The 19,261-nt window shown below is 42.2% G+C and overlaps 2 protein-coding genes across 3 annotated transcripts in view; one reads left to right on the top strand and one right to left on the bottom strand.

Annotated features, from left to right (window-relative positions):
- The window catches only part of LIN52 (lin-52 DREAM MuvB core complex component), a 40,667-nt gene extending 37,040 nt beyond the window's left edge, over positions 1-3,627 (bottom strand). The window contains exons 1-6 of one of the 2 annotated variants that reach the window (XM_066188485.1): positions 3,547-3,627; positions 3,390-3,464; positions 3,168-3,205; positions 2,635-2,701; positions 1,560-1,643; positions 1,108-1,465 (exon numbers count right to left, since the gene is read on the bottom strand). In XM_066188485.1, coding sequence (XP_066044582.1) covers positions 1,449-1,465; positions 1,560-1,643; positions 2,635-2,701; positions 3,168-3,205; positions 3,390-3,464; positions 3,547-3,565 — 300 coding nt within the window. In that variant the 5' untranslated portion in view covers positions 3,566-3,627 and the 3' untranslated portion in view covers positions 1,108-1,448. Of the gene's footprint in view, positions 1-1,107; positions 1,466-1,559; positions 1,644-2,634; positions 2,702-3,167; positions 3,206-3,389; positions 3,465-3,546 lie in introns of those variants that run through there. The other variant, XM_066188484.1, reaches the window with a different exon arrangement.
- Positions 3,628-3,827: 200 nt separating this feature from the next.
- ALDH6A1 (aldehyde dehydrogenase 6 family member A1) lies at positions 3,828-14,317 on the top strand. The gene is made up of 12 exons (XM_066188483.1): positions 3,828-3,930; positions 4,112-4,174; positions 6,256-6,330; positions 7,721-7,882; positions 8,459-8,537; positions 9,084-9,386; positions 10,077-10,198; positions 10,442-10,631; positions 11,312-11,493; positions 11,886-12,065; positions 12,258-12,356; positions 12,790-14,317. Exons 1-12 carry the CDS (start codon positions 3,871-3,873, stop codon positions 12,892-12,894), a joined length of 1,620 nt encoding a protein of 539 aa, XP_066044580.1. The 5' UTR covers positions 3,828-3,870; the 3' UTR covers positions 12,895-14,317.
- The last annotated feature ends 4,944 nt before the right edge of the window (positions 14,318-19,261 follow it).

Genomic DNA, 19,261 nt, shown 5'->3' with positions numbered 1-19,261 from the left:
GAACCAGCCAAGTCAAGAGGGGACTAGCAAACTCCAGTACAGACATATAACTAAATTCAATACGTCTGAGACAAAACCACAAGTCCCTTAACTTTAATGAACAGATCTTTGGGATTTTTTTTCCTGTTCTCTCACTTATCTAAGTCCATAAGAGAAAATAACCTAATGATAGTATTAGGAAAAACAGTTCTGAGCAGCTTCTGTTCAAATTCTGCAACTAATTTTTGGCAATAATTTTCCAAAGATAAATGTACATTACAACACACAAAGTATTCAATGGATTACAGTGTAAAGGAAAACTGCCTTCAGTGACAAGAAGTTACAAGCATGGAAACCTTTCATAAGGCTTGAAAATTCAAGACTTAAGTTATAACCGTTGAGCCTCAGATAGTTCAGTTTTCACTCACTTTTTCTTTACATTTGCACTTGTTCTCAGCAAAAATAAACGGAAACACAGGCAACAAATACTGCACATGCAATAAGGAAACAAACACCTCCCCAGCTTTACTGCAACTCAGGCTCTGCTAAAGTCCATTTAGCAGAACAACACTGTCTGACATCAGAGCCTACAACTTCAATGAGAAAGCCAATTATCAGCCAATCTTTGCATTTGACTCAGTTTTACACTGTTATACTTTAACTTCTACTGCACCAAATGCTTTACACAGTCTTAACAGATGTTAGCACTGAAAGTAAAATAAACTTGAAGTGTGTTAAAACAAGCCTAATGATTTGTTATTAACAATGCATTAAGCTATCCTAGGTTTGCAGTCAGAAAGACTCTAAAGGTTTATTACTAAGTTGTGTTACCCACTAAAAGGAAGATGAAAGACTTGAAATTTTTGGTGCATTGTGTATTAGCCCAAGAGAAACTGCAACCAAGGTCTATGTTAGAGCTTACCTAAACAGAAAAAAAATAAATGTGTTGGTATGCATGGGTAGCATTAAAAACAACTCCACAATTCTCTTGAAATCCCCAAAGCTGGATCAACCTGTTAACAAGAGTCCTAAACGAGACAATGAAAGGAGCTCTTTCTTCAAAAAAACACAGTAAGAGTTGGCTGTTTGCAATTGGGATGAAGGTCATCTTTATTACTCAGTGACATCACTTCCCACCACAAACTGAGTGCAGAAAAAAAGTAACGGCTACAGAAGCAGAAAACAAAGCGACAGGAGAATCCTATACACAAGTGCAAGTTTCACTGTGGAGGCAGTGCATGAAATTTGAGAGAAGTACTGCCACAAGTATTCTGAGAAATACCTTTAGTATCTGATGAGAAATTCAGCAAAGTGACCTGATTTATTTGAGACAATGTTAACTCAGGAACAGAAGTCTCTATGTCACTGGGTAACAGCAGACTGACATACGTGTTTTCCCCCATGCAGGTAGGCTGTAAGTTGAAGATGTAAGATCATTCTCTCATCCTGTTGCAGAAGGTCACTAACTGTCAAACACTTGCCAAATCTGCCAACACATTTTTCCAGATACAAATGTGCAAGCACATACTTTAGCGGAAAGATCTGCAATGGAGTCAGTCACACCTGTGTACAGCACTTACATTCATCCAGTCCCAGTTGATAAGCCAGGTTCTGCAGGCCACGAACTTTTTCCATCAGGTTAGCTGTAGTGAGGCTCCCCAACTCTTAAGAAGAGAGAAAAAGGTGAATTTTAACACTGTCTGTAGTCCTCCAGTAGCAGTTCACCTGTTAAATACTTCATAGAGCACCTTCAAGCCATACTTCTGTCAAGATCTGTTTCAGAAAACAGCTTACGTTCAAAATTCAAGCTGACTCCACTCCTAATATTAACGTAAGGAGAAAGACAGCCATGACTCTAGTTCATGCTTTAATCTGCCACCATTGCAAAGAGTAATTTGATCCATACTCCGGAAGTTCCTGTAAGTTCACACTGCAGCATGAACAAGCTACACAAAAGTATGCAAGGGAATGGACTTATTTTACATTAATAATGAGAGTTCAAGCACATTTCTTGGAGCAAGTCAGAGTTAACTCATCTCATTTCCACTTTGCAGCTGTGACACGTCACTGTGACATGATCACACACCACCATCTGGAATTCACAAGAGGCAGAAGGATGTTTACTGCAAACTAACAACTGCAACATGCAGCAAGTGTACCTGCTAGCTAATCCTTCTGTAACTTGCCCATACAGCCTCACCATTAGAGCTCCTGGATCTGTGAGGGAAGATACACACATATAGAGCATCTCTGAACAAGTCAATCAATGAGTCTAAGCTACTCACCAACTGATCAGCTGAGCCCCTCCAAAAAATTCACGCTAATTCTCAAAATACAGGGGACACTCACTATACTTACGCAGTGATAAAAATGGCTAAGCAAGGTGACTGAAATATACACAGTGTTACAGTGCTCAAAAAACAGCCTGCCACTTACATCTGGATAGGCTCTCGGAAAAAAATGGTTTAATGAAAACATCTATCATCAACAAGACAAAGAGACTTCTGAGTTGGAGATTCTGCAAATATTAAGGTTAGAAATCTCAGGCCATAGGGCCACCACCAGAACATTGAAACAACAACTGTTTTAAACCTCTTAAGTAAGTACTCATCTGCTTTGGCAACCTCAACTCCTGTCCACAATATTCATACTCACCTTTCAACATATCAATATCATCATTTTCTAATTCAGCCATCCACTTGGGAGGAGAACTTGTAATGGGCTGTTTTGAAAAAACAAATAGAACTCATAATCAGAAAAGTCCATTTTTAGAATTATACAATGAAGAACGATCTGTATGGAAAACTAGTTACACTGACAGCAAAAATACAAGAGTGTGCTTCACAGAGATACTTTAATGTTTAATCTTGTTTTTTTCCTGGACATTTTAGAGTTAAAAACGGCACACTACCATCCAGAAGCCAAAAATCAGTACGCAAAATAGGATTTTCCAAAGTTTAAAACCCTTTATTTCTTCCAAAGTATAATTCACATATGCAGTAAACTGCGTAAGATTTAAAAAAAAAAAAAAAAAAAAAAAAAAGATATTTAAACCAAAAGGTATATTGTAGGATATACAAGAGTTATTACTGAGATACGGCTCATAGAAAATGTAAAGCCCGCAAGAGAACCTGCAGCTCTACCATCACACGGAAGGGGGAAACGCGAAAGGCAAAGCGCTCACTCACGCTTTTGAAGGAGGCGGCGAACTCGGCAACCCCGGGCACTGGGAAGAGAAAGCGGAGGTTGGCGGGGTGTGAGCGCCTCTGAGGGCAGCACCGCCACCCCGCCCGGCCCCGGCGGGCCCAGCCCGGCCCGTGCAGCTGCCCCAAGGAGCTCCGGCCCCGCTCGGGCTCTCCCCACCCCACCCCGAGCTGTCAGACCCGGGGCCGCGGGCCCGCCGGACTTACGCTGCTCGGGCCACAGGTCCGGGGAGGCGCGGTCCAGCTTCTCGAAGCTCAGCAGCGAGGCCTCCAGGTCGGCGCCTGCAACAGAGAGGGGGTGAGCGGAGGACGCGCGGGGAGCGGCGCGGGGCAGCGGCGGTGCCGCCCGACCCTCCCGCCTCACCGTCCGCGGGAGCCGCCATGGCGCGCGCCTCACGTGACTGCCCGCGGCCGAGCGGGAGCGGCAACCAAACCCCGCCCCAAACCCCACGTGCCGCTCTCGCGGCCGCCGCGGGGCGGGGCCGGACCGGGCGGGGCCGGGCCGTGACTCTCGGAGGGCGGATCGGCCTCCTCCGCCAATCCGCGGCCAGGCACGGGGGGCGGGGGCCGCGCGGGGCGTGGCCGGAGCCGCTGCTGGCGGCGATTGGCCGCGGGCCGCGCGGGGGCGGGGCCGGCGGCGGGGCGGGGGGCGCCGCCGGGGGCCCCGGAGCAGCGACCCTCGGCCGGGATGGCGGCGGCGGCGGTGGCGCGCGGAGCGTGGGGCGGGCGGCGCCGCGTGGCGCTCAGGGTGAGGCGGCCGCCCCCGGCCCGCGGCGGCTCCCGCGGCTCGGGGGGCGCAGGGGGGTCGCGGCTCACCTGGACCCGGGGCCCCGCGGGGGTGTCGGCCCCGGGCGGGGAGCAGCTGAAGGGGGGTCGGGGGGAGGTGCCTCTCGACCCGCCCTTAGGTGGTCTGTACTTCCCCCGTCCAGCTGCCGCGGAGAGCCGGTGCCCCCTGGATCACCTCAGTCGCCGCGTCCTTCTCCTCCTCGGTGGTGAGTGCCCGTCCCGCGGAGCGCGGCCGGTGGGCGGGGGAGGGAGGCGCGGGAGAGCCCCGGGCGGCGCCGCCGCTGCCCGACGGACACTTCCCTCGGGTCTGCTCTGCTGAGGCAGTTCCCGCCGCCTCGGCTGGGAACTCCGGTGGAACAAACATGGGCACTGCCCTCGTGCTCGACGGGAGGGACGGAAAAAAGTTCCATGTCCGATTTGTCAGAGTTCGGAGCTGAGCGGTGGCCGCCCGTCACCGCGCGTTACTCCTGGTGACTCTGGACTGGCCCCATGGCATCTCTTTGCGACTGAGAGAGAATCTGGTTTCCTTCGGACAGTATCGAAGAGCTTTAGTTGTTGTACTGCCTTTTTTCCTCCCCTGTCTATAGCTGCACACTCTCCGAACTCCAAGCCAGGATTCCACAAATAGTCTGCTTTACTACCGTCCATGTTCCCACACCAGGTGCATTCTCGACATGAAAAAGGGTGGCGATCTTATGGAAAAAGTGCAATTAATATTAATCCAGCATTTCTTGGCTTGATTAAAATATTTTCTGTTGCATGGGCAATTTTTGAGATACCCTTTTAAAGTAATTTGAAAAAAAAACTGAATGAACTCCATTGAAGTGAAGTCTGTGTGGGTCATAAAGCCCTGGAGCTTGTAGCTCCATTGCAGATACACGGCACTGAGGCTAATGGAGTGATTGATAGCCATAGGAGTTTGTCATTCTTTAGACCAGCGCTAGCCCAGCAGCTTTTCTGATAGTCAAGAAACTCGGTCAAGGGACTCAGATTTCCTGTGCTTCCTTCCAGGTTCTAGAGGAGACTGTGTTTTCCTAGGCAGAGTTCTGCCTCTCTTCCACAAGTGTGATTCCAGCTACATAATCATCTGCAACCTTTTTATTTTAATACTTTCCTAATGTTGCTTTCCAAATTGTTAGGTCTTGCCTGTACATTAAAAGACTTATCTCACACTTCTGATCCTAGCTTTCTCATCTCCGAGCTTTCTCAGCTTGTTCCAACTAACATTGTTGCTCACTTTTTTTCATTTTCATCCACTTTTCACTGTCATTACTTGTCTACCCAATACCATTTATATTCCTGATTCTTCCTCTGATCTCTTTCTCTTCATTACACTTTGGATAGCGTCCAAGTCCTCATCTCCCTTTCATAATTCCACATCATAATTTCTTCAATTTTCTCATACTTTTGGGTTTATATCCCAGTTCTGTTGATCTGTCCCATTTCTGTTATTCACACAGAAGATCCATTTCCTCTTTTTCTTACCTGTTCTTCCCAAATCATGGGTTTGTGTCATAATAACTGGTTCTTGCTTTCTCCTAGTTCTCTCCTTACCTCCCAATGTCAGCTCCTCTTTTCTAGTCTCTTAATTTATACAGTCACAATTTGTTTTCCTGCATGGTATAGTTTTGTTGCCTATCTAGTGCTAATTACAGCTTTTACCTCTGCTTTCTGTTCTGTTCAATGTTTGCCTGAACTCCTTATTTAAAGCTTTCCTTGTGCCTCCTCTGCATCTGAGTGAGAAGGTTCTGTTTTCTGCGCTGCCAGTTAGGACAGTCACTGTGAACTCCACACATGCAGGTTCCTTGCTCTTACTTGCAAGACCAAGTGGGGGGTGGGGAAAGTCCAATTTTCTGCTTGAAGCTATGAACTGGAAAGATAAACCTGCTCAGTGGCTGGATGGGACAGAGGCGCACAGGGCAGTGGTACAGTCTGCACTGGGTTCACAGAATTCCCATGAAGTGAATTATTAACTGTTTCTTCTGAACATTTATGAGTTGCAGTTTTTCGGGTTTTGATTAAATAGATTGAAATAATTCTGAACCTAAGCAGAGCATTGTATTTTTTCTATTACTGCTTTTAGAAAGAATTTTGGCCATTTTGGTGTAAAGTGAGAGAAAAATGGGGCAGAGAGCAGTTAGCTGAGTCTTGCTGTGAAGACTGGATCTAGACTCTCTAGTGGTTCACATAGCAGTAAATGATGAAGGCTTCCATGTAATATGGCACACTGGTACTTAGGCATGTTGAGACAAAAATAACTCACTGTCCAGTGTTTTGACCTCCACAGCCGACAACCAAACTCTTCATTGATGGGAAGTTTATTGAGTCCAAAACTACTGAATGGATTGATATCCACAACCCGGTAAGTGAAATAGTCTCAGCTTACATAATAGTCTCAACTTACATAAATAGTGATGACTGTGGAACAAAGGTCTGTGCCTCTCTTCAGGGATGGGGCAGAAGAAAAACATACATATATTTCTTGAGAAAGGTTTAGACTTGGAGCTTGAGGTAGACTATTGGCTTCTCAGTTTCCTTTTCACATGGAATGTCAGTCTCAGAAAGTTACTATCTCCTTTACGTCCCTCACACAGTAAGCCCCTGATCTCCAGAAAGGAAGCTAAAACTCTGGTTGTATTTTTTTTTTCTTATAGAAAGGCTCTGTGATGAATATGTCAAATTTCTGAAGGGTGTCTTTCACCCTGTATTTGAAATCAACTGGGCGTGATTTGATGCCAGCTAAATGTGAAGTCCTGATAGAGACTGATATTACTCTCAGAGTAAAAAGGTGAAAAATCCTAACAGCTGAAGCTCCTCTCCTTTCAGAGAGCTTCTATCTGTGACCCACAATAATCACAAAGAAGTTAAAAGCTGGATGCTATGCAGTGCAAAATAGATAAGTATCACTTGTATTGTCTATGTACTCTACCAAAGACAAATGGAAATGAGGTTGCACTCAGAATTCTGACCCTCTTGACCTCCATAGTAAGCATTTAAACAGCAGTTTCCAAACCTGTTCTGTAAAGCTCTATTTTCTCTGTAAAGCTTTATTTGCTTTGTGGAAATGATCAGAGCAGCAAGCCATGTTCATGAAGCTCATTTGGTCTCTATGTAGCAAGAAGTGTTCTTGTTTAATTTTCTTCCTCTTGTTTTGAGTAGTTTCTCTCTTAGTGGTATATCTGAAATTTTTGTCATGTCAAAGCAGATTTAATTTTTAAGAGAACATTAGAAGGAGGTTAAACTGGCAACAAGCTTGAAGTTAAAACACTATAGAACTAAGGTTGCTTGTAAATATAGTACTTAGGCCTAGGGGTATAGGTAAGCTAACATCAATGGCAATTGCACAGTCATGTACTGCTTTTCCCAAAGGGATATTGCCTCATTTAATGTGCAAGAGGGACAGCCAGATGAACCAAGATGATGGAGAGGGAAAAGACCGCAGCCCACGGAAACTTTTGCCTTATACGCTCTAGAAGTTTCAAGATAGACAAGTCACTTCTACTCCAGCTTGGAAATCAGCAGTGCATTTGCAGTTTTCTGAGTGCCTAATTTGAGATATTTGGAGTGCAGGTTTTCAGAACTACTCCAATTTTAGCCCAGGCCTTTTGTGTGCAACCTTTGTGCTCTGCCCTCAGAAGTACAACTCCTTGTAGAACAAGAATATTAGGTGTGTGCTGTGAAAGGACTCTTGAATGGTTGGTGGGGACAGATGGGAAGAGTTGAGTTTTGATGCAATTTGTTTTCTCTTTCAGGCCACAAATGAGGTGGTTGGCCGTGTACCGAAAGCCACAGCCAGTGAGATGGAAGCAGCTGTGGCTTCTTGTAAAAAGGCTTTTTGGAACTGGTCAGAAACATCTGTTTTGAGTCGCCAGCAAATCTTTCTGCGTTATCAACAACTCATCAAAGAAAATCTGGTGAGACACCATGAGTGTGTGTGATGGCTGTGGCTGAATGCATTGCAGCTAATTTTAGGAACTAATTTGAGAGACTTGGGGTTTACAGAGTTCTTGATGAGGTGTCATGATTGAGGAGCCAGCTGAGACACTGTTGAGAGGTGCAGCAAAACATTTCCCATCAAATGGTAACAGAGAGCCAGCGCTTCTTAGGGAATATTATTCTGAATTTGTCCCTTTACCAAGAGACTGCAGAAGGAACTTTGAGCCTTGATGGAACATATGCCAGTTGATGAAGTCAAGTATGTTACTATGTTTTTGGGTTTTCCTGATTGCTTTTTTGGTGTGAATGTGGTGTCATACCCGAAAGCATTAGAGTACAAGTCATCCTAGGATGATTTTTTCTAAAATGTCACCTATGTGGGTTTTTGGCTTCTTGTCTACAAGGAGAAAATCTGTCAGTATAGGCTTTTCTGGTTCCATTCAGTCTATGCACTGTGATGTTCAACTCTCTGTTAATTCTGTCTTATCCTTGGACTCTATTTCATGGGTGGGTACTTTTCTAACATTCATAAACTTTGTGTTTTCCATTTTCAGAAAGAAATTTCCAAACTCATCACCTTTGAGCAAGGGAAGACCCTGGCTGATGCTGAGGGAGATGTGTTCCGAGGCCTCCGTAAGCTGCTGGCTCCTCCTGTTAAAAAAGGGAGTTTGAGAACCCACAGGAAGGGCTAAGGTCTCCTGAGCAACTGATGGCTCTATGCATGTTGATCCCTTTATAGGCCCCTGCTCAAAGAAAAGTGTAAATTGTAACTCTAAGCTGAAGAGTTTTCTTAGATAGAGTATCTTTAAATCACTTCCAAGTTGTTAGAGCTTTTTCTAGGAGTGACTGGAAATTACTAAAAAGGAATAAGAACTTCTCGCCTGTGTTCAGATATCTAAGGTTGAGTCCCAGGTGGTACAGTAACACTATACCCGAGCATTTTGTACTGGGGCTGTTGTGTCTGTGCTCCTTTTACAATGATGTGTAGTGTGGTCAAGAGAGAATCCATTCATAATTTGTTCACAATGCTTGGCAGAGGGATTTTCTGGAGCACAATGAGTTTTAAGCTGTGGGAGAAGAGGCTGGAAGGAAGAGGTGGGCCAAGGCAGTAGTGAAAAGGGAGTTTGGGGACTAAGTGTTAATGGATCATCCAGCAGCCTATTGCCCTTTCTGCCACAGAGGTGGTTGAACATGCTTGCAGTGTGACATCCCTCATCCTTGGAGAGACCATGCCCTCCATCACTAAAGACATGGACACTTACACCTACCGCCTGCCTCTGGGCGTGTGTGCTGGAATTGCACCCTTCAATTTCCCAGCCATGATTCCTCTTTGGATGTTCCCCATGGCTATGGTTTGTGGAAACACCTTCTTGATGAAACCGTCCGAGCGTGTACCAGGAGCACTAATGTTCCTTGCCAAGCTGTTTCAGGATGCTGGTGCCCCTGATGGGACCCTGAATATTATCCATGGACAACATGAAGGTAATAACCACCTTTCCTGGGAGATGATGAGTGTATGTGTTGTGGTGTGTGCTCAGTGGGATGTACCAGTTGGAGAGTCTGAGACTGCTGCTGTTAGATAGGTTTGGACAGATGTTTCAATTCTATTGATGAAGCTGAAAGGTGAGTGGGAGATTCTCTGTCACCTTGCACCAGATCTTTCAGGAGATATGTGAACAAAATTTTGGGGATTGGGGTCAGAGTTCCCAAGGCATGTAAGTGCTCACATTCTATTTAGCAACCTAAACTGCAACTGCAATAAGTAGGTAAATCATCTTGGTTTCACAAGGAAGCCTAAACAAGAATTAAATGCCTCACTGACTATACAAGTGGATGCCAGTATCCTGGCTCCTAACCTGCTATTTTTTACAGCACACAAGTAGCTTTAGGGCACAATGATACAAATAGAGAACAGTAAGTTCACTTTGGCATTGCTCAGATACCCTGGGAGGTGCCCAAAGCACGTAAGAGAGCCAGGAGTATGAAGACAGGAGTATGTGTGCTAAGAAGTGAGTGAAAAGTTGCACAGACAGGCTTTCATGGAACTCAGATGTAGGAAACACAGAGGCCAGAATTTCAATAAGAAATATGAACAGATTTAGCGCTGTGGGGATGGGAACGGAGGGAAGCATTTGTGCACCATAGTTAAAATGCATTATTTCCTATTTGAAGCTGTGAACTTCATTTGTGACCATCCGGATATCAGAGCAATCAGCTTTGTGGGATCTAATCAGGCTGGAGAGTACATCTATGAGAGAGGATCCCGGAATGGCAAGAGAGTCCAGGCCAACATGGTAATGTCTCTGAATGGAGCACACTAACACACAGACTACCTCTGTCACCTGTGAATGTTAAAAAGAGACCACACCACTCAGCAGCAGAAGCTGACTTCGCTGCTGATAGCTAAGTGATAAGGCTGCTCTCTTGCCAGCCTGTTGGTAGTAGAATCATAGCTACTATAAGAAGTCATTGCCAGAGGGCTAGAGAAGAAGCAGTCTGGGGTGGTTAATAACGGGAGACTGTGTGTTGTTCTTCAGGGAGCCAAGAACCATGGTGTGGTGATGCCTGATGCCAATAAAGAGAACACCTTGAACCAGCTGGTTGGAGCTGCTTTTGGAGCAGCTGGCCAACGCTGCATGGCCCTGTCTACAGCAATTCTAGTAGGAGAAGCTCAGAAATGGCTGCCAGAGCTTGTGGAAAGAGCCAAAAACCTACGAGTAAATGCAGGTAAAGACTGAGATAGTTTTTACAAGGTACTTCACTTCTGTACAGCCATAGCTTTTTAGGTTAGCTTATCTGCCATACCGCGTTGTGACCCTTGGAGCTATTGGCATCACACATTTGATGTGTAGGGGTAGGACAGCTAGCTATCCAGACAATTGGGAAACCCAGCCCTAGACTTGGAGGTAGGAATATGTTTTCAGCTTGCTGGTGGGACCGTGATGCAATGTTTACAGGATCAGTCTTGTTTTAACTGGAGATTTGAGGTTAAATCCTATGTTTAACTCATATCTGCCATTTATATAGCAACCTCATTTCAAGATCCTTCCGATTTGTAGTAAGCATACAAAAAAAAAAAAGAAAAATGGAAACAAGTACTTTGGAAAAGCTAGACTGTTACTAATTCTAGGGGAATTATATTTTGTTTATATTCAATAAAGTGCTGCAAAGGGGAAAAGTCTCCTTCCTGAGAAGAATCTTTTTTTGAATTTTGGCTTCCTGTTGATTCCTTGTTGATGATGAGAGCTGCAGGCAATTGTTCCTGTTCATCAATGTCTCAAATCTTTATTCTGTATCTTGGAAACATCAGGATTTTCAGATTTTTCCTGCCAGTGTAGTTATCTCCCAGATGCCTATGAAAAGGAAGTTGTCAGAGTTAAAAACTTGGTGTGTTTGCCTCTTCACAGGAGACCAGCCTGGGGCAGATCTTGGGCCTCTAATCAGTCCCCAAGCTAAGGAACGGGTTTGCAGTCTGATTGAGAAAGGAGTAAAGGAAGGTGCCAGCCTTCTCCTGGATGGACGTAATGTCAAAGTGAAGGGTTATGAAAATGGCAATTTTGTTGGACCAACGATCCTTGCCAAAGTCAAGGTAAGATGAGCAAAACCAGTTCTTATAAGCAGGGTCAGCTGAAAAATGGGTTAGCCAAATCAGTCAACAATCAATGAGCACCAGGTAGAAAGGCCATAAATGGTTCAGCCATCCCTTGCACAGTGTCAATTAAGTACTCATTGTAATGCAGGCAGTAAAAGCAGAAAACACTGAAGATGAAAAGTGGTGCCTTCTTTAGTGTACTAGATAGAGGACAGGGCATGGGAAATGGTGAAGAAGTAATGAGGATGGCCTGTGGCAATGCAGTGTTATCAGTAATCCTAGGAATATCATGAGTACTAACAGCATATGTGTTTCTTTTATCCTATTTACTATAATATTTTTATTAAATTCTTTATACAATCTGATTTTTCTGCTGTTTATATTGGCAGCCAAATATGACTTGCTATAAGGAGGAAATCTTTGGGCCCGTCCTAGTGGTGCTGGAAGCAGACAGTTTGGATGAAGCCATTGAGATGGTGAACAATAACCCCTATGGGAATGGAACTGCAATCTTCACCACCAATGGAGCCACAGCTCGGAAGTATTCTCACTTAGTAGATGTGGGGCAGGTATGTTCCAGCTAGGATTGTTGCTTTTAACCCTCATCATTTACAGTGGGTAACTATTCAGCTGTAATCACTGCACTCTCAGCCAGCAGTACCCAGCCTCAGGTGTAAGGAAACAAAATGCAGAAGCTTTTGAAAAGTGCTCTGCAATCTGCTACTTCTTGTGACTGATATGGCAGCTTTCCTTTGGTGTAGGTGGGTGTCAACGTTCCAATCCCAGTACCTCTGCCCATGTTTTCTTTCACCGGCTCTCGTGCTTCTTTCAGAGGGGACACCAATTTCTATGGCAAACAGGTAACTTTCTGATGCAGAGTACTCTATTGGGTTGAATTGTGATAAATCATGTTGTAAATGGCAATGGGGAGGTGGTCATCAGACCTCATTAGTGTAGAGACTTTGAAGCCATTTCAACCAGGAAACTGAAAACCAGCCAGTGATCGCAGCACCATAATGCATGTCACTATCATAGATAGCCTCTTTTTCCCTTAAGTAAAAAAATGCAAGTCTTTTTAGGAGATTTGAGAAGGTAGCAATAACTAGCAAGCTTTCTCACAGAATCAGAATCTTTGTGAAACTGCTGAAAAGAACAGGCTGACAAGAATTGTTTCCACAGAAGAAAATCAATCCTTTTTAGATAAACCAAAAACTGTTTTGAAATACCTCTAGTATTGACCTACGGAATTCATAAGGCCAAATATCTGATCTGTGGATCTCTGCTTTCCTCCAGGGAGTGCAGTTCTATACACAACTGAAAACTATAATTTCTCAATGGAAAGAGGAAGATGCCACCATTGCCAAGCCTGCTGTGGTTATGCCAACTATGGGAAACTAAACCAGCCTTTGCAGATGCTGTTCTTGGTGCCCTTCTATGCTGCAAGCTTTGTCCTATCACCCTTTATTTGGGAATGAATAGAAAGCTCCTTTGTCTCAAGAATCTGTTACTGTGCAGACATGGGTGGGCTCATGTGACTCACGGTCTGGATTTTCTGTTGCTGTCAGTGGTTTTTTGGTTAGCTGAACTAATTTTTTTCCCTACAACCTATCAAAGACTAAAAAACTTTATCTGACTGAAAGGGCAGCCACTGAGATTTGTCTTAATTTGTGTTTCTTTCTGGAAAGAAACTTGAACTTGAACATTACTCTGGTTTTTACTTCAATATCTTTAGCCTTAGTGACTCACTCCTGGCTACATCTTGTAGCAGGTTTATTTACCTCTTTATCTTGCATGTTAAGATTCTGAGTTCCCCTTACTCAAAGATGAGTGCTCATTTTGAGTGACATTACTGGGACATCTTGGGTGTCTCATAGAAGTGACTTTACATATGATGAAGACAGCAAGTTGTCAGTCTTTCACCTGTCAAGCAGTTTCTGAAATGTTGGGAAATAGGTTTGTATGGATTTTTCAGGAAAGCATATTTGGTTGCTTGTCTGAGGATGAAAGAAATTTCTGTATGGTTCAGTGACCTTCACTGTGCCTCTGACAGCTTGAAAACTTCTGTTCCTGTTCTGTCTTGGGCCTGTATGCTCAAGCTTGCCAGCAATTCCATTATACCTGAAAGCTGTTTGGTGCCTTTTCACTGTGCTAACAGATACAGGCCTACAGGTCCTGTAGCATATGAAACTGTGGAAGTAGAAACATAACCATGTCTATGTATCTTTATGTCACAGCATCATGTGTGTCTGAATAAAATGGAGCATAAGTGGAGAGGTCAGTAGGAAGAAAGAACACATTTTTTAATCACAAAGCAGCCAGGCTTTATCTGTTGGTTTCCTGTCCTGATTGTAGCTGTATTTCTTGTGTTGGTTGATTGACTCCTTGTCACATTTTCTCAAACACAGTCACGTACTCTTGAGACTGCAAGTTCCAATTGCTAGAGCAGAGTAAGGCTTGGTATATAAACTCTGGTTTTAAGAATCTGTGCATTTGGAGCTGGAGAACCTATATTTTTATTTCTGGTTCCTGAAAGATGATGCAGTCATGAAGGATCTGAAGGGATCTCACTCAAACACCCATGGAAAATAATATTCTTCTAATGATTGTAACCATTACTTGTTCTAATTAAACAATCTGAATGTGAACACTTTGTATCCTGCCTTCTGGTAAAGATGCCTTGTAACTGACAGCTCTATATTAGTGCAATTGCTGTGCATTCACTTATGTTTGTATCTTGTTTTTTTCCTCTGCTATACACTAGAGGGAAATTCTCACCTTGCAATTTGATTACAAATTAAAAACAGGCTAATATATTTCTGCAGACTATGACTGTTCCTTGTAAGACCTTATATTGGTGTGATGTTGATTTTATTCCCCTCTTCACAGAAGATGGTTTGCAACTCCTGTAATCCATGTATACATCTTCCTTTGACAGTATCTCAGGGACCTCTGTACCAGCTTCCTTGCACAGCATTTCAAGGAATGCCTTGTTTCTGTTTCCATGTACACATAATTTGATCACAGAACCTCTTAAGCTTCATGTAAATAGTTTTACTACAAAATGAAAATACATATTCACCAAGTTACACCAACACTTTATACACAGGGTTCTAACCACTAGTCCAAATGCTAGTGCTTTGTACAGGGTCTTGCAAGCTCCTGGCTTGGGAAAGAATGAGGTCTTTAGGAAGGAGAAAAATAAGTATATTTCAGATGGATTTCAAACAGAGTCAAAGCAGCAATGCAGCAGACAGAGGATCTAGAATTCACAGCCTTACTCAGAAGTTAACTTTCAAAATGAAAAGTGCAGATGAGTTGCTAATTGCTGACTGCTGTTCATGGAAAGTGTATAGCAGCCTTACTTGGTCTGTGCTGCTGACATCTGAATATCTGGAAGGATCTTTGCAGAAGAGGATGAATCTGATAATGTGGCCTGCTGTGTAATAAATATTAGGTTGGGAGAAGTATTTTCTGTGTTGCAAAGGTAAAATATTCTAGGTAAGTCACTATTAAGACATTGGCATTCACTCAAGCACCTAGCAAAGAAATACTAATTAACAGCCTCTAATACTGTCTACAGTCATTTACTTAGAAAATGCCTTAATTTTCTCCCTAATCAGCATTGCTATTCTGACTTCACTGTTGTCCTATTAAAACCCATTGTATCTTTCCTTCAGAAATTCTAAAATCCATCTTTTCCTGCAACAAAAGCAGTCTCTTATCAGGGTTACCTGCTCCCTGAGGAATTGCAGGACTATTCCTGTACCTTCTCCAGATATCTTCTACACACCTGTATGATCTTTTCATTTGTGTGCAAACATCTTTTCTAATTATCCACATTTCCAACAGCATTTTTATGCAGATAGTTTTAAGTAATTGTACTAGAAATGCAAATCTTGTGTGTTTCTTTTTTAATAATGAACTGCCTTCTTTAGATCAAACTGCAGATGCTATTTGATCGTGATTTACTTGCCTCATCTCACTGCTGTTACTGCTTTCCACTCGACTATTTATTCTCCTTTTTATTTAACACTTGACATAAAAATAAGCTAAATAATGTATCTTCTATGTTATAAGTCTAAAGTATAGTCTAAAGTATCCCATAATAAATTTCTTTAGACTATTAAAATACAATTTCATAGTCAATCCTTTGAATACTATTAAAAACAGTTTCTTGCTTAGAAGGCACTGAAATCTAGATTCTGAAAGTTATTTAATATGCATAAATCTAAAAATTGTTTTTAAATGGCTTAACCACCTCTGAGAATTGGGCCCTGTGACTTCCACTCACTCCTAGGGTTTTTTTTTCCTGTCTGTCTCAAGAAAAAGGCTCCAATCCACTTCCACATCCATTTTGGAAAGTGGCAGCCTGCCTTTCCAAAGGAAGTGTCTCACATCTTTCTATACCTTTATGTAGAAATGCCTCCAGGGCTCCTGCTTATGAACTTTATCTGGTAATTTGATGTCTGAGTATTACAATTTGGCTTGTGTGCTTGACTGCCTCACGTCTGATGAGCTGTGCATGCCAGAACCCCGCCCTACCTACTCCTGGAGGGTAAGCTGACATTGCTTGCCTTGGAGCGTTATAATTAGCAACAAATTTGTATCTGAGTTGGTATCTAAAAATCAGGCATATGAGTCTTCATCGTGGTCCACCCTCTCTGATTCTATATTGAATGCAACATCAGCTGCATAGATTTTGCCTTTTTAATCAAAACTAACTGTGCTAGCTGAAAATGCATCTCCTTGTACGATCATGGACTTTCACACGAGCATTCTCTAGAAAACAGAAACCTGCTTTTCACTAAGAGAAGACTTTAGCAAATCATGAGATTTTTTCCATGAGAACTGAGTCCAAATGCCTGCTGCTGAAAGATCAACACAATAACAAATTTTAAAATTAATTTAAAATTCCTCACTTTTGTCACACAAGCATTCATGTGCATATAGATACACTATTATAGATCTTATGTCCCAATTCACAGCTTATAACATATTTAATGCTGCTTGAACTTTGAATTTCCAGTGTAAGCCATATTTTAGGTATCTCTGAAGTCATGCTCCCACATTCCTTATGCAGACAGCAATGAACAATAGAGTAAGTAAACTTTTCATAATCTGGCTGCAGATTTGTACTTTTTAGTACCAGGAAGTTTGCTTTACAATACTCTTATAAGGAAATACACCTGGGAGTGCTACTGTCACAATAGACATTATCTACTTGTTTGATAAAGATGGATAGGGATCCATTAATGACTGAACAAAATAAATCCCACTGCATTGAGCAAAGTTAATTCTCCTGACTTCTATTCTTGACCTCAGCAGTACCAAATTTATTTCCACTTGTTTTTCTTTTGATATAATACACAAAGATCTAACAGTATAGTCTAGTGCATGTACAAAATCAGTATATAGTGCACCAACTTTTTCAAAAAGTTAAAGTACCTCACACTAAGCCACACAGCTAGATTCTTGTGTTAGAACTTACTGGAATCCTGTGACCTGGAGTGACTAGCCCAGTTCAGTATACACCTACTCAAGCAACAGAAGATTACCATGGATTTGTCCTATTCATTTGGACAAAAAAGCAATCACAAAACACAGGGTTTTTTTTTTCATGTCATCTTACTGATATCCAGTTTTTCAAAAAAAATTTCCCCTGGAAAACATGGAAAAGATCAATGTATTTGAAGAAAATTTCAAAGGCACATCATTCATGGATTCTGTATGTGTAAAACAGGTTTAAAATTCTAGCTCTGCATTGCTCTCATTCAGCTTTTCATAGCACGTAAATTTGAAAAATAAATGTGAGCACACAGTGTTGTGTTTTCACCTTCTAAATCTATGGCTCTCTAAACTAAATAGAACAAACCAAATGATTTCTGTTCTGTTAGTGGTTATAAATAATGGGAGGGGGAGGACTTGTACGAACATGTATTAGTTTCAAATACATTGTCCTTTCCTTTTCTCTCCTGTTCATACATAAAAGGGTCAATACGTAATTTTCTCTCTCAGTTCCAGTCGCCCCCTTCTCCTTCTCCAGGTGAAACTTAGATCTCAATTACAAATTTCACCCCTGATTTTTCAGGGAGTGTTTCTGCTATATCATTTTTGAGATAACCTGAACAAAGCATTCCAACTGACTGTGTGTCACCAAGTTATTCAGTAGCCAATCCATACTAAACAAACATTTTTCTGGGGTTTAGGAACATGTTGATCTCTCACCAAGGATGTATGCAAGCTTCAGCTATGGGGGACCTTAACTCTATGGCTTAAAATCCAAGTGCTGACACACTGCTGCAGTTGGTAGTTACAAATGTCTAGCACGAGGCTGGAGACCTGCAATCCAGGCTATTGCAGCATGTGTTGCTCTAATTTAATTTAAACTGCATCCTAACAGAAATTTTGAGATACACTTGTAAATCTGAGATTTTGTTTTATTCACTATAAAATATAATCCTATCAATGAGTACTGCACTGCATGTGGTCCTGTTTTCAATATGTCAGTGTCTGTTTCACGTAATTACTTAATTTTTAGATTATTAGAAAGCTTGAGGAAAACAGCCTTGGAAGCACAATGCAAAGCAGAGACTTCTGAGATATGGAAAACCAGTGAAAAACAGACTGGATTTGCCATCTACTGTATGTTTCTGTTAAAATGATCAGCAATACAGAAAAGAGCTGTTAGCGCCTTAATTGTAATTTTTTTAGGCTTCACTGTTAGCTCACTGGAATGAATAAAAAGGAAAAGAGCAATGCCAGAAAAAGCAATGCCTATAAAACCAAAAAGCAGCAAAAATAATCATTAAAATGAAACTACAGAAGCACATCTGTACTGGAAGTTCTCTATTCAATTCCACAGGACATGGCAGAGTATGGGAAGAACTCTTTAGAGCTTACCTTTAGTTTAATCCATAGAAATAATGACGAAAACGTTATAACCTAGTTGAAATTAGGTGCCCGCAAAGTCATTACTAATTTATAGGATATTGCAACTCATACACTTATTTTCACTACAGAAGTCTCCTTAAGCATTCCAAATCCAAACAGTGTTATCATGCAAAGGATTTTTCAGGTGTCTGTCTAGGAAGATAGACACTAATTTTCAATATTTCCATACCAGTAGCATTTATGTGCTTCCTCTAAGTCTCTGTGCACATTATTTGTGCTATTTCTGTTGCTTTTGAATGTTTTGATTTGGGGAAATTGTTTCTCCCCTGCACATGCCTCCATATTCTTTTGTTATAGGTAGTTTGGGCCTTTTTCTTTCCATGCTTTTTAGTGGATATGATCTCCTGACTCACAGAGTGTCTATATAGAACCTTTCCACCTCAGTCCCCTCATTTAAGGTATTCCGGTCTATGTTCTTCATTCAGTCTGTCTCTCAATCCTTAATTTCTAGTAGCTGCTGCAGGTTTTTTGATCTCCACCATACTTGGTTGGTGCTGTGTTTTCTCAGACTCCCACAGCTTTTCTGGCCATTTGCTGCAAGGCCATTTCCAGTGTTTCCACTTTATACTGCAGATGTCTGGTCTGTGCTACAGATGGTGGTGCAGTGCTGAGGAAGTTTAGAAAAGGAGAAAAAATGACAGAGAAAAACAGCCAGCTGGAAAAAGGTCCAAGTAAGATCTATTACGCTAATAGGCTGAAAGCAAGCACTGGCACATGAGCAAGAAAATAGTCTCCTACCGACTGACCTCATCAACGTCCTCTGGATAAGAGCTTTGTATCATCTTATTCAATAAATACGATGTTAAAATAACTG

Source organism: Chamaea fasciata, unplaced genomic scaffold (genome assembly GCF_029207755.1).
Source record: "Chamaea fasciata isolate MVZ Bird 193981 ecotype frontalis unplaced genomic scaffold, bChaFas1.0.hap1 SCAF_7, whole genome shotgun sequence".
Lineage (NCBI taxonomy): Eukaryota > Metazoa > Chordata > Aves > Passeriformes > Sylviidae > Chamaea > Chamaea fasciata.
This window is presented reverse-complemented; position numbering and strand designations above follow the sequence as displayed.

Coding starts and splice junctions, on each gene's coding strand:
- ALDH6A1 (XM_066188483.1), top strand. CDS start 3,871: ATGGCGGCGGCGGCGGTGGCGCGCGGAGCGTGGGGCGGGCGGCGCCGC. Junction 9,387..10,076: donor TATCCATGGACAACATGAAG/GTAATAACCACC, acceptor TCCTATTTGAAG/CTGTGAACTTCATTTGTGAC. Junction 12,357..12,789: donor CCAATTTCTATGGCAAACAG/GTAACTTTCTGA, acceptor GCTTTCCTCCAG/GGAGTGCAGTTCTATACACA.